General features: G+C 40.5%; 1 protein-coding gene across 1 annotated transcript in view; it reads left to right on the top strand.

Annotated features, from left to right (window-relative positions):
- Positions 1 to 15,292, top strand: part of NEK4 (NIMA-related kinase 4) — a 73,639-nt gene that overhangs the window by 47,413 nt on the left and 10,934 nt on the right. Inside the window, exons 14-15 of the mRNA XM_006876056.1 lie at positions 6,021 to 6,226; positions 6,963 to 7,096. Coding sequence (XP_006876118.1) covers positions 6,021 to 6,226; positions 6,963 to 7,096 — 340 coding nt within the window. The remainder of the gene's footprint in view (positions 1 to 6,020; positions 6,227 to 6,962; positions 7,097 to 15,292) is intronic.

Genomic DNA, 15,292 nt, shown 5'->3' with positions numbered 1-15,292 from the left:
CCTGCTTGGTCGGGAATTCTGTGTTGTTGTTGGCGGAGCTCTCTGCTATACGTCCACCCGATCCGCCATCTTGTTTGTTCTCTCTTTTTTTTTCTTTTTTATTGTGAATTATGTGATAGTTTACATGGGAGAACATTAGCTTTACATTCATCCTATCATATATTGTTTCATTGTCATGGTTATAATCCCCTCCATGCATCATCAACCAACCAAAGAGTATACCTTGCAAGCCTCCCCTACCCCGGTTCATCAGCACATAGTCCCTCTCCATCTCTGGGTCTAGAGTTCCCAGCTGTTCCATCTCTCCATGTCATCATCTCTGCCTCCCTCTTGGATGTCACTGCTCCTCTAGGTAGGGTCTTGCACTCCGTTCTTCTCCCTTGATGGTTCCAGAGACCTCGGCTCCTGGACTGCATAATCAATCACTCCCCTCCTTTTCCTACAAAACGTCCACCTTTACATTTCCAACCCTTACAGTCAGTCCTGATAACAGTTATTCACCATGTACCATAAGGGACCTATCCCCATCTCCTTTCATTAGCCCATCCAGAAAGATTAGATGCTACTCAGTTGCAAATATCTTTTTTTTTTTTTCAGCGTTTCAGATTTTATTAAGCCCTCTGACTCAAAGGAGATAACTTCTCCAGATTCTGAGCCCCAAATGGTGGGTAACACGGGCCTATATGGAGTCAGAGTCAGGGAGGGGCCAGGCTGCATACCTGTTTGAGGGCAGGGAAAAAACCAGAAAGATTGGTCCCATTCAGTAACCTGATTAGCATTTTAGCTAGTCTCCTTGGGCAGAGAGGGCACTGAATGATTTTTACTTTTTCCTGTTCATTCCCCCCTTTGATGCCCTTTGGGACCTTTTCCCAGGGGCATCATCTATGTAAGGAATGGTATTTTGGTATTGATTTGGATTGATGGTATCCCTTTCGATTGATTAGTTTTAATGGCAGTTCCCATGGCCCTGATTGCTAGTGGGAGGAAGCATGGACTGATTAAGTAAACTCCAAATAAAATAGGACCCCACCTAACCCTGTAAAGGTGAAGAACTATCCTCCCCATAGGCTCTCTGGGTTCCATCCACTCCAGGTTTGCATAGGGACATGGGTAACTTTCTGTATTTTTACAAGGTCTTCTACTGCCAGATTCTGGTCATCTACGTGTATACAGCAGTTAATAAAATTAACCTTCTCACATGCCCCTCCTCCTCCACAGCCAGTAAGTAGTTTAGGGCTAATCTATTTTGATGGATGACATTTAGTATCTGGATCTGTTGACATGTAAGAAGGGTTAGAGCCACCTCAGTTCCATTGGTTATAGATTCAGTTACCTAGGAGGGTGCCCTCTCTTTTATAGCAACTATAAAAGAGTAATGTGGTTACTGTTTGGCCTACCTTGGTGGTGTGGGTGTATAGATTACACAGATTTCTCCCTTTCCCACACCCCAAAGTCTAGTTAAAATGAGTCCCATGGCAGACATCCTCATGCTTCGGCCATGTGTAGATCAGCCAGCTCCCGGTTTGTGACTGAAGCAGGGCGAGTTACACGTCTCAATGTTACCTGATGAGGGTTGGTAACATCAATTTCAGCTTCTCATTGAAACCAGGCTTTCTTCAGCCTGCTGTGGTGAATCCAGGTGGGGAGTCTTTCCACCTTGGCTGCTGGGCTTGGGATAATTTCTTGTTCCAGTACTCAGTAATCTTTGCAGATGCTTCTGGATGCCCTCCCAAAAGGAAAAACAAATCAGATACATTTATTATACTCTGAGCTAAATAGGCCCAAATGTTTTTCATCCCATTGAAAGGAATAATGTCTTATGAGAGTCCCATTGTGTTCAAGTTGAGTCCCGCTAACTTGACAGCTGATGGGGTGGCTAGAAGGACTTCCCAGGGTCCAGTCCACTTTTTTCTTTAACTGGTTTTCAGGTCCATCTTTCCATGTTCTGAGCAGAATATGATTTCCACGCTGGAAGAGATCAGGTTACCTGTTCCAGAAATCTTGGCTGGTTTCTCTGGTTCTACCTTTCCTTTTGAGTCCGGTCGGGAGAGGTGGGTGCAGCAGCTAGCTTCCTCCACTCGCAGGAGGAGGGACCATCAAATGTGGTGGTGGCGCTCCGTCTTATCCGCCCAAGGGAGCTTGCCATTAGTCACTCCCCGACTCCAATCCAGTGGCTCAAGGGGCCAGTGTTGTCGGTTTCCCAGTCAGGGAACCAAATGTTATAGCAGTTTTAGATTCATGGTCGAAAAAACCGAGGCCACTCAGAGAGGGGAAGTAGAGTTTCAGATTTTATTAAGCCAGTTCACTCAGAGGAGCTAATTGCTCCAGATTCTGAGCCCCAAAGGGTGGGTAACATGGGACTATATGGACGCAAATACCTTTTAAAACAACAAACAGTGCAAAAGGTGACTGACTGTATGTATTCCAGATGGAATACACAGGAATCAAATTGACTATATTTGTAGGAAGAGATGCTGGAGATGTTCAATATCAGCTAAAACAAGACCTGGGCCTGACTGTGGAACAGACCATCAATTGGTCATATGCAAGTCCCGGCTGAAACTGAAGAAAATTCAAACAAGTTCATGACAGTTAAAATATGACAGTCAAAAATCCCACCTGAATTTAGAGACTATCTCAGGATCACATTTGATACAGTACACACTAATGATCAAAGACCAGAAGAGTTGTAGGGTGACACAGAGAACATTATACAGGAAAAAAGCAACAGGTCAGTAAAAAGACAGGAAAAAAGGCCAAAATGGATGTCAGAAAATACTCTGAAACTTGCTTTTGAGCGTAGAGAAGCTAAAGCAACTGGTAGAAATGAGGACGTAAAAGAGCTGAACAGAAAATTTCAAAGGGTGTCTCGAGAAGACAAAGTCAAGTATTCTAATGAAATGTGCAAAGACACAGAGAAGGACATTCTCAGCATTTCTCAAGGTAAAAGAACTGAAGAAATAATTCAAGCCTCAGCTTACAATAGTAAAGGATTCTATGGGCAAAATATTCAATGATGCAAAACGCATCAAAAGAAGATGGAAGGAATACACAATCACTGTATCAAAAAGAAATGGTCGGTATTCAGCCATTTTGAGAAGTAGCATATGATCAAGACTCAGTGGTATTGCTGGAAGAAGTCCAAGCTGCACTGAAGGCATTGGTGAAAAACAAGGTTCCAGGAGTTGGAGGAATAAAATTGTAATCTTTTGACAAACTGATGTAGTACTGGAGGTACTCACTAATCTTTGCTAAGAATTTTGGAATACAGCTATGGGACCAATTGGTTGGAAGAGATCCATATTTATACCCATTCCAAAAAGAGGTGACTCAATGGAGTGCATAAATCATTGTATAATACCATTAATATTTCATGCAAGTAAAATTTTGCTTAAGATAATTTTAAAACGGCTGCAACAGTACATCAACAGGGAGCTACAAGAAAGTCAAGTCAGATTCGGAAGACCTGGAGTGAGGGATATCATTCAGCCAAGATGGGTCTTAGCTGAAAGCAGAGAGTACTAGAAAGATGTTTACTTTTGCTTTACCGACTCTTCAATGACTTTCAACTGCTTGAATCATGACAAACTATAGATAACAATTTGAAAAATGGGCATTCCAGAACACTTAATTGTGCTCATGAGGAACCTGTACGTAGACCAAGAGGCCATTGTTTTAACAGAACAAGGAATACTAAATGGTTAAAAATCAGGAAAGGTGTGTGTTGCTGTGATTATTGAGCAAATTATCCAAGAAGCTGGGTTATATAAAGAAAACTGTGGCATCAGGATTGGAGGAAGATTCATTCATTAACAACCTGTGGTATTCAGATGACACAGCTGTGTTTGCTGAAAGCAAAGAGGACTTAAAATACTTACTGATGAAGATCAAAGACCACAGCCTTCAGTATGGATTGCGCCTCAATATGAAGAAAACTAAAATCCTCACAATTGGACCAATAAATAACTTCATGATAAATGAAGAAAAGATTGAAGTTGTCAAAGATTTCATTTCTCTTGGATCCGCAATGAACACTCATGGAAGCAGCAGTCAAGAAATCAAACAACTTATTTCATTAGGCAAATCTACTGCAAAAGACCTCTTTAAAGTTTTAAGGAGCAAAAACTTAAGAGGACTAAGTTATAGAGGACTAAAGTGCCCTTAACCCAAGCTATGGTATTTTCAAATGCCTCATTTTTGTGTGAAAGTTGGACACTGAATAAGGAAGATGATAGAAAACTCAGTGCGCTTGAATAATGGTGTTGGAGAAAAATATTAAAAGTACCATGAGCTACTAGAAGAACAAACAAATCTGTCTTGGAAGAAGTACAGCCAAAATGCTCCTTAGAATGCTCTCATACTTTGAACATGTTATCAGGAGGGACCAGTTCCTGGAGAGTGACCTCATACTTAGAAAATGGAGGGTGAGTAAAAAAGGAAGATCCCCAAAGAGATGGATTGACAAAGTGGCAGCAGCAGTGGGTTTAAATGTAACAACAGTTGTAAGAATGGCGCAGGACCAGGTAATGTTTCATTATGTTGTACATAGGGTTGCTATGAGTTGGAACCGACTTGAAGGCACCTAACCACAAGGTCAGCAGTCCAAACCCACTAGTGGCTCCTCGGAATCCCTATACACGGTTGCTATGAGTCGGCAGCACTTAGCAACAACAAACACCAGCCATGACTGATGAGAATTCTGGCCCTGTGTGAGTGAGCCTCAGAGGTTTTTTTGCCTGCTGCCTTTTAGTGATTCTTTTCCTTAAATCAGGTCGTTTCTTTATAAACAAACTCATCAGAAGACTCGGGATTTCTGTGCAGCTTTTGCCTCTCTGTAATTTTCTTCTCTAGATCTCTCTTCACTGTGACTTCTAGCTATACTGGTGTCCCTGAATTCTCAGTTCTGTCTCCTTGACTCAAGAAGACTGCCAGACCCAGTTTTACTCTTGCTTAAGACTTCTGTGTTCTGCAAACTCCCTTCATGCAGCAAACTGGGGCAACCTTAGGGTTCACTTCATTTGTTTCCTGTTACTCAGGGTTCACTATACTGTGTTGTTATTGTTTAATGTTCAAAAACCATTGTTGCATATATTTTTGTTGTTTTAGATGAAAACAACATGATGTTACTCTATCATAACTAGAAGCAGAATCTATATTCAATGAAGTTTGAATTCAATTGCTGAATTTTTTTCATTTCCAGAATTTCCATTTTTTCTTGTAGCTTTTATCTATCTGCTATGATTTCCTTTCTTTTCATTATTACAATATTTCCCCGTCTCATTGACCCTAGGTATGTTTATAACAAATGCTTTAACATCCTTGTCTGTTAATTTGATATTCTTGTCATCTTGGAGCCAGTTTCTGATGGTTATCTTTTGAAATAAGGTCATGTTTTCTTGTGTCTTTATACATCAAATAATTTTGGATTGTAACTTGTGACTTATGTTGTAGAAATTCTGGATTCTGTTTTATTCTTCTGAAGAGTATTGATTTTTGTTGGTTTGAGCTGGCTCAGATTGCACTAAAACTGCAAACTCTGGCTCTTGAATGGTAGCACACATTTCAGTTCAGTTCTTTTATTTATACTTAAGTAGTTTGGATTCTGGACTGCAAAGGTGTGACTCACGGGTCAGCCAGCAGTTTGGGCAGAATTTATACATAGAGTTCTGAGCTTTCCCTTTCTGGTGCTCTTCTCTCCAAGATTCTTCTCTTGCTTTCTACTGACAGTGGTTGTTTTGAACTTTGGCATTTGTTTTTTTAGGCTAGACAAACCGTGGGGTTTCTGTTGTACTTCTTGTGGACTGCCTTAGGGTAAAAGGTGTTGACTGCTCAAAACTGCCATCAGATTTTGTTCATTCTCCAGTGCCTTCTGGAAGTTGATTTTCAATTTTGTTCAGAGAGTTTATAGTTTTTATTTGTGAAAGGGTCAGTCTGTAAGGAGATTGCTTTGCATCTATTTTTAAATGAAAAATTCTCATGAAACCAATTTAAATAACAAGAGAATTTTAAATTCTTTTCAGTAAAGGTCATACGAATGAAATGAATGACTTGGTAAAGTTGATGACTCAGACCTTGAAACTCGACTCTAAAGAAAGCTGTGAGGATCTGCTAGCCCCTATTCCAGTATCAGAGTTCAAACTGCATCGCAAATATCGGGACACACTGCTGCTTCATGGGAAAGTTGCAGAAGAAGCAGAGGGACTCCATTTTAAAGAACTGCCTTCAGGTGACCAGGTTATTCTTTTGTAGCAAACTAGAAAGCATACGCTTAGGAGAGATACGTGTTAAACCAAGGAACTAATGCCTGTGCATATTTTTTATTTCATCTAAATATTTCCATAACTGGTGTACATATTTTGTGGTGTATTCCTGAAAAATTACATAAAAACTTATTTTTAAAAAAATAAATGTAATGTAGGTAAATGTTTGCAACTTTTCATGTGGATTTTCTTCGAGTTAAACAACTGTATGTGTATTTTAGGTTTAAGAGGCTTGAAGCTCAAGTGATATATATATATATAGTGCTGTTGTTAAGTGCCTTCAAGTTGGTGCCAACTCATACTGACCAGCACATTAACCCATGTGCCACCGAATTGGTTCCGACTCATAGAGACCTTGTACATGGTTTCTGAAACTGGTGTGGTGCTGCAGAAGTAATGCACTGGACCGCCAGGTCGGTTTGAATCGCAAAGTCTGTGATTCAAAGTCACTAGCTGCTCCTTGGAAAACCTATACAGGATCCCTATGAGTCTGAACTCACTGGAAGGCACCTAACAACAAATCTTTACAGGAACAGAAAGCCTCCTCTTTCTCCCTCAGAGCAACTGGTAGATTTGAACTGCTGATTTAAATGTGAATAAGGTCATTAAGCCAAATGTTTGTTAAAGTAAAAGTAATCTTTAATTTTCAAAAGCATGCTGCAGTGGTGTGAATGTTTATTTTTCTCTTTTATTGTTTTTTAGCTGTTGTGCCAGGTTCTGAAAAGATCAGGAGAATAGTTGAAGTCTTGCGATCTGATGTAATCCAGGGCCTGGGGATTCAGCTTTTAGAGCAGGTGTATGATATTTTGGAAGTGGAGGATGAATTGGAGAGAGAGGTGAGTGTTCTATTAGCTGTGTCAAGCTATTTCTGCCGTAGAATTTAACAACTTTTTTGAAATGTTATTTAAATACCATTTACTTTATATATTTATTGCATAAAATTCTGTGGTTTTTAGTATGTTTACAGAATTGTAAGACCATCACCACAATCAGTGTGAGAACATTTTCATCACCCCTAAAAGAAACACTTTCAGTTCCCTCCCGTAACAACCCCCAGCCCTAAACATACACTGATCTACTTTCTCTCTCTACAGATTTGCCTATTCTGGATATTTCATATAAATGAAATCATACACTATGCAGCTTTGTGATTGACTTCTTACGTTAGCATAGTATTTTTAAGGTTAATCCATATTGTAGCCTATATATCGGTGCTGTTTTCCATTGTATAGAATGATATGTCACATTTGGTCTATCTAACATGTGTTGATGGGCATTTGGATTATTTTTACCATTTGGCTATTATGAATAATGCTGCTATGAACGCTTGTGTAACCATTTTATGTGGACATATGCTTTCAGTTCTCTTGAGTATATACTTGGGAGTACAATTGCTGGTTTATGTGGTAACTCTGGACTTTTGATGCGGTGCTGTGGATCTGCACTTAACTGCAAACCACAAGGTTGGCAGTTCAAATCCACCAGCTCTTCCTTGTGGGAGAAACATTGTTGATACCGAAAAACACTCAAATAATCCAGTCTGTACTCACTTTAGTGAGAGTGAGGTTTTCTTTGTTCGGTTGTGTAAAATTGGACGTCCAACCAGTAAAAGTGCCTCGCGGCCGGCTCTCAAAGAGTTTTAGTCCCATTTCCCAGTTAGCATGCAATTCACAATCTAGCTCAGATGGTACCCATGGTCTTAATGACTGTATTCTTATTTTAAGTTCCTAGTCCTAGAACAGACTTCTTTACCCCATCCCCATTTCATCCTGCTTACATATTCCTGGGTGTGAATCAATAATCTCTGTCTGCTCTAGCAGTCTCCTTTGCCCTTTATTCCTGAAGATGGACCATCTTGAGAATTTCTCACAAACCTCCTCTTTTCTCTTTACACTTATTGGTCTCATCTTCATTTATTCTTCTTAAATCCTCATAAAGTGTCTCAATTCGGGATGTTCCCAAGAGTAGAGCTAACTATGCCTATATTAGGTTGCATCGTACTTGCACCTGAACTAAAACATGTACAATTGAAAATGCACCAGCCCCGTTTTCTTCTTATATTTCACAGATGAACAAAGCAGAAATGTTTAATGCACACATAAATGTCTAAAAGCCTCATTCAGTCCATGGGCCTAGAGTTCACGGCTGCTCTCTCTGTCTATGTCACCACCTCTGCCACCATCTCTGTTATCACTGCATCTTCAGGCAGGGATCCCAAGCTCCTCTCCTGCCCTTTTTGATGGTCCTGGAATTGCCTGTTCCTGAAATAAAAGATAACTTCTCCCTCCTTTTAAGGAGCTCTGGTAGCATAGTGGTTACAAATCAGGCTGCAAACCGCAAGGTCAACAGTTCGAAACTACCAGCTTCTCCGTAGGAGAAAGATGAGGCTTTCTAAGCTCCCGTAAAGATTTACAGCCTCGGAAACCCTGTACAGGGTCACTGTGGGTCGGAACTGACTCCACAGCACACAACAACAATAACTCCCTCCTTTTAGCTATGTATCTTTTACAGTTTTTACACAATTAATATTACTAAAAATTACAATTGAAATAATAAAATCCTATCAGCATCATTCCGTACCCCCTTTCACCAGACCCCTCTGGAAAAGAGGAAAACTAGTTAGTGGGGATTTTCCCTTGACATCTCATTCTTAAACTAAGCACATTCATGAAAATTTGTTTATCAGCCACTTCATGCCTTTATAGCAATGTTGTTGTTGTTGTGAAGTGCCATCGAGTTGGTTCCAACCCATAGCGACCCTGTATAGGGTTTCCAAGGAGCATCTGGTGAGCTTGAACTGCCGACCTTGCAGTTCAGATGGCTTTGCAGTCTGGCGCATTATAGCAGTGCCTAAATTGCCCAGGAGTCCTGGTGTGGCGCTGTGGGCTAATGCATCAGCCTGTAAAGTCTTATTTCATCTCAAGGTCAATGGGTGCCGATAGAACATTCCCCCAGTTCTACTCACAACTAGACCCAGGTGATCATCAACAAGCATACTGCTCTCTAGTTCCCTTCAACTTTCAGTCCTAAAAGGGAGTTTTCTTTGATGGGCCAACTTTCCTTGCCTTGACGCCTCTGAAACTCAAAATGCCAAACTGCTTGTTTTTTTTTTTCGATTGTGTCAATTTCCTGTTCTTCCAACAGTTCTGGGTTGGTCTGTGTGTCTTTTCAAATACAAATGTATTAACTCTGAAGTTCTGATGGGTTTCAAGATTCTACCTTACAGTTCTACAAAGGCTTAAGCCAAGAAGTCTATTATTTATTTATTTATTTTGGGGTATAATTTCTAACTCCCCTTTTAGAAAATCTAATCAAGTATAGGCCGAAGGCCAGTTTACAAACTTTCCATAATCATAATTCCCAATATTCCTATCACACATGTATGTCTATTTTACAATAATAGGCAAGAGAAGCCAACATCTGGAAGTCAGTGAAACACAACACTCAAGTTCAATCTTTCCCTTTATCTTGGACTGACCCCATTCATATGCATATGGCCTTAGACCTCTGGCAGGATAAATTCCAGTAGGCCCTGGCCACAAATCAGCTATCTTTTCTGTCCTGCATGACATCAGCTCCTGGCAACTCCAGAAGCTGCTCTCCTTTCAGCTGAAACATTTTATCCCATTCCTCTTCGTTTTTTCTCCCAGAAAACCTCATAATTTCTTAGGTCAGGAGCCATTGCAATGAATCCTGCTCACCGCGCCAAATGCTTAAACCAAATAGGGACCATGTCTGACTTCCTCTGAATCTGGACTAGTCTTCAAATTCAGGGAATGATACAACATCTAATAGCTGTCTAAATTGTAGCTATTGTTTTGAGAGAGGCGAGGATTTGTTTTTCTACCTTCCCAAACCACCCTTCTGATTAGTCAGTGGACGGGTCGTTGATCCTAGCGTTCTTGGCCAGTTTACCCTTGTAGGGCATCACTGGTGTAGTTTATGAATCTCTATTGGTTATAGTAGATGTAATTAGTGCAATCTACATTTTTTTTAGACCACCAGAAAAGTATACTCTTAAACCCTGCAGCTCTCCAATTCTTAGCTTTAAGCTCATTATGAACTCTTATAGGGATTCCAGTGGCGTTTATATAAATATATGGATCAAAAGATCCAGAAAGAGATCTACTCAAGATTTCTCATTGTGCTCGCAGAACGCTAGGGTGAAGGGAATTGCCAATTAGACTAAGGTGCACATCCCAGTCCAATCAGACGGCAGCAACTCTTGGAAGCTCTCTCCACGACAATACGCAGGGTACTCTGAGGGCTGTATGATTGCCACTTCTAGGCTTACCACCTTGGATGTGGGCGCTGTAAACTCTGCTCCCTGTCTTGAAGGACAAAAAGAGTGGTTCACTATCCCTGTGAAGAACGAGGAGATTGCTCATTTCCCCAAACATTCTGTCTTGATACAGAGCCAACATGCAGAGCATTTCCCAACCCCACACGAAAGAGATCCACCCCTTCTGTGATTTATGAGCTACGCAAGCATGGCAGTCACTTTTGTTAAGAGCCTGTACTATATTTTGTTTCTATTTCTAATGTTCATCCTAGGTTTTTTATCTAAATCACGTCTACTCTTTTAGGGTCATTTTCATCTCACAGCATGTCATCCAGAGATGTGGGCACCCATTCCATAGAACCAGGTTGCTGCTCTTGGTTCCTTATCACTGACATGGGGACACTAATTGAGATAAGTCTAATTTTTTATTTGAGGGAATGATGCCATGATTACATTTACTATCATCAAACTGACCGACTAGTAGTAGGCAAAAGCCCTTTGCACCTCCTCCTTGATAATGACACATTTTAGCCATTTTAACTTGAAATCCACCCCATCTAGCAGAGGTATGGCAAGGCAGCCTCTCAGACTCTTTTCATGGTCACTTTGAGAGGCTCTCTGGGCGAGGAATGTGCTTCCCACTGTTAACTACTTTTCCCTTGGGGAAAATCCCTCTTCACTGGTCCCTTTACTCAGGTACTAGTGAGTCCACACCTTCTCTGCAGTCCAGACAGCCATCTCGATGGTCAGTCACACCTGGTAAGGGCCCTCCCAGTCCAGCTGGAGTCTGTCCTCTTTCCAGATCTTGATCAGCACCAAGTCTCCAGGTCTGAAGTGATGAACAGTAAATTCAAGGGGAGGGATTTGGACCAAGAGTCCTTTTAACCTGAGGGTTAGCAAAGCAAAAGACCAGCACACAGTTTCCCATGTGTGGGTAGGTCTGTGGTCCTTCCCATGTAGGGGAGCCTATTTACAGTGGCATAGCGCCCCTTTAGCAGTGAATACCATTCTACCCTTCAGCTTCAAAAATTCTGAGAGGATTCACATGAAGATATTCAGGGATAACACAATCTCACAACAGTATTTACTACACCCTGTCCTTTTCCTCAAACTAAAACAAACATTTCTGGATTTATTATCTTCATGCATGAATACTTCACTTAAAAGCTTCTCAAACAGAAATGCCAGTTAAACATACTTTAACATTATAACCTTGTCAAATGAACTGAAACTATCAATACTCAACGATTACAGCGCTACATCCTTTTCCTCCTCTTAAAAAGATGAAATGCATACATACAGGCTAGCCCAAATTTTAACAAAAAATATTTTCAAGTCAGAGTATTGGTACACCAAATATCTTTTTTTTTTTTTAATTAAATGTTTTATTGTGAATTATGTGATACTTTACATGGGAGAACATTAGTTTTATGTTCATCCTATCGTATATTGTTTCATTGCCATGGTTACAATCTCCTCCATGCATCATCAACCAACCAAAGGGTATACCCTGCAAGCCTGCCCCCTGGTCATCGGCAAACAGCCCCTCTCCCTCTCTGGGTCTAAAGTCCTCAGCTGCTCCATCTCTCCACGTCATCGTCTCTGCCTCCATCTCTGGCGTCACTGTTTATCTGGGTAGGGCCCTGCTCTCTGCTCTTCTCCCTTGATGGTCCCAGGGGCCTGCTCTCCTGGACTGAAAAGTCAACCACTCCCCTCCTTTTGCTACAAAATGTCTACCTTTACAATTCCAACCCTCACAGTCAGTCCTGATAACAGTTACTGTTGTACCACAAGAAACCTATCCCCATCTCCTTTCATCCAAACATCTTTTAAAACAGTATTATGTTCTCAGAAGACTTGAAACATTATACAAATCATAATAAAAAAAACACACAAATAGTCTTGAGAAATGTACAATTTTAAAAATTATTATCATACTAGCCAAACAAATCCCTAACCACCTTTTAAATTAATTAATTTATACCATTTTACTAAAGAAAACATATCAAAGATATTAAAACTGTAAAACAAAACAACTTTACAGTGCTCTACTCATATTTAGGTTTCACCTTGAATGTGCAACTCAGAATTTTGCATTGTAAGCTTAGATAGTCTATGTCTACATTTATCTTACGAATTATATTTGAAAACTACCAAAAAACCAACAATCACTAGACCCTTAATTATTGGCTGCAGGTCCACTTCACCTCTTCTGTGAAAGATAGGGTACCACCTCCCCTGGTTTTCTGTTTTTTAAACCATACCCACTGGTTGATCTTTCCTTCCTCCTTTTCAGTCAGGAGTCTCATATTTACCTTCATCCGCCCCTCCTCCTCTCTAATCCCAAAAGATTCAAATGTTAATTTTTATTTTCCTGAAGGGAATCACTTTTTCTGAAGGGAGGGTATTGTGTTACCCTTTTATTAATTATTTTATTCACAGTTGTTGTTGTTGTTAAGTGCCGTGGAGTCAGTTCTGACTCATAGCAACCCTGCACAGGGTTTCCGAGGCTGTAAATCTTTATGGGAGCAGAAAGCCTCATCTTTCTCCCATGGAACCGTTGGTAGTTTCAAACTGCTGACCTTGCGGTTAACAGCCCGATTCATAACCACTATGCTACCAGAGCTCCTTTTTATTCACAGTAGACACCATGATTTTGGCTTTCTGCTTTTGCTCATCCTCTCTACAAACACTTTCAGAGCTTCTCGTAACAGTTCCTCAATGGGTTTGTTAATCCATTCTACTCCTAACCAGACTACAGCCTGATTCTCTGTGCACTCCTGAAGGTTTTTCGTGCACCTTGACTTTTGTTTATCTTTTCCCCCGGGCTCGGGGACTGTCCCTGCAAGCCCTCAACATTCTCCCTGAAGGACTGTCAGGAGTAATGGCTGTGGGAATCTTTCCTGCTACCTTCTTCCCTAGGCCTAGAATTCCGTTCCCCATTTTCTCTTGGTCTTGGTGCTTATGGTTTGAGTTTCCTGTGTGTTCAGTCCCCTTACTTGGAGATTTCTTAACGCAGCCCTGAGATTAAGCCTTGTTTGTCTCCAACCAGATTGGGTCTCTGCACTCGCTTCGCATCTAAGATGTGCCTCATTCACCCACATCACCCCCCAAAATTCCTAACCACCAGGGGGTACTTACAGTCCAATTTTCTATCCTAGCTTGTGCAGGAGATTGCTTGGTTGCTGCGGTTAGTCTGTTCTCAATCCTTCCTGTCTCGCTCAATAAATTCTCTTTTAACCGTCTCCGGTCTTTTTCTGCTTTCACTGGGAGGCGATCACCCTTGCTGAGTAGGCTACCAAAACCAAGGCAGGATGCGTCTCCTTTTCTACCAGGGCTGCCACTCCAAGTGGGCAGAAAATCCCAGACAGCCCCCAAATTTGTGATAAACATTGTTGATACTGACAAATACTCAAGAAATCCAATCTGTACTCATTTTAGCGAGAGTGAGGTTTTCTTTATTTAATTTTGCAAAATTGTGTGCCCAGCCTTGTAGACACGGGCAGATGTGCAGTATGACCTGCTTGCAGAGTTTTAGTCCCATTTTCCCTGCTCCAGTTAGCATGCAGTTCACAATCTAGCCCAAATGGTACGCAGGGTCTTCATGACTGAATTCTTTTTTAAAGTTCCTAGTTCTAGACCAGATTTCTTTTCCCTCTCTCCTAATTCAGCCTACTGACATATCCCTGGATATGTCTGCTCGAGCAATCTCATGTGCCCTTTATTCTCACACTTGGACACCCTATACAGTGTTGCTATGAGTCGGAACTGACTCAATGGCACTTAACAACAACACAACAACAACAATGGTAACTTTGTGTTTATTATTTGAGGACTACCAGACTCTTTTCCAAAGCAGTGGCATCACTTTACATTCCCACCTGCAGCATATATGGTTCCAGTTTCTCCAAATCCTCCTGAAATTTGTGCTTATATGACTTTTTGATTATAGTAATTCTAGTAGGTATGAAGTAGTTGGTAATCACTGTGGTAGAGATTTTCATTTCCCTAGGACTCTTGGTATGGTGCTGTAGGATAAGCACTGGACTGCTAACCACAAGGTCAGCAGTTCAAACCCACCAGCTGCTCCTTGGAAACCCTATACATGGATGCTGTGAGTTGGAATAAACCTCAGGGCATTTACAACAACAGTAGTAACTAATGATGTTGCGTATCTTTTCCTGTGCTTGTTGACCATGTGTATATCTTTGTAGAAATGTGTTATTAGATCCTTTATTTGTTATTTTGGTTATTTGTGTTTTTATTGATGAGTTGTATTAATCTTCTGTATGTTCTAGATATTAGTCCCTTATCAGCTATTGCTGCTGTTGTTAGGTGCCACTGAGTCGATACTTTATCAGCTATAGGATTTGTAACTATTTCCTTCCATTCTGTGGATTCTTTTGACTTTTTTCAGTGTTCTTTAAAACACAGTTTTGTTTTTTTATCTTTTAAAACTTACAAGATTTTATTTTAATTTTGTATTTGTTGAAAATATGCCAATTCACCAGTTTCTGAGTACAGTTGATTGGGTAACATTGATTACAAAGTTGTGCAGCCAGGCTCACTCTTCTTTTTTTTTTCAGTTTTAATTGTGAATTGAGTGAAAGTTTACAGGGCAGATCGTCAGTTTTACATTCAACAATCATAAACTTTGTTTCATTAAAATGGTTATAGTCCTCTCCATGTACCATCAGTTAATAGTATTTCTGTATATTCATTTTATATTCATTTTAGCTTTTTTTTTTTT

The sequence above is a fragment of the Chrysochloris asiatica genome, unplaced genomic scaffold (genome assembly GCF_000296735.1).
Source record: "Chrysochloris asiatica unplaced genomic scaffold, ChrAsi1.0 scaffold00350, whole genome shotgun sequence".
Taxonomy (NCBI): Eukaryota; Metazoa; Chordata; class Mammalia; order Afrosoricida; family Chrysochloridae; genus Chrysochloris; species Chrysochloris asiatica.
The sequence above is the reverse complement of the archived record's forward strand: the minus strand, read 5'-3'. Positions and strand labels throughout refer to the sequence as shown.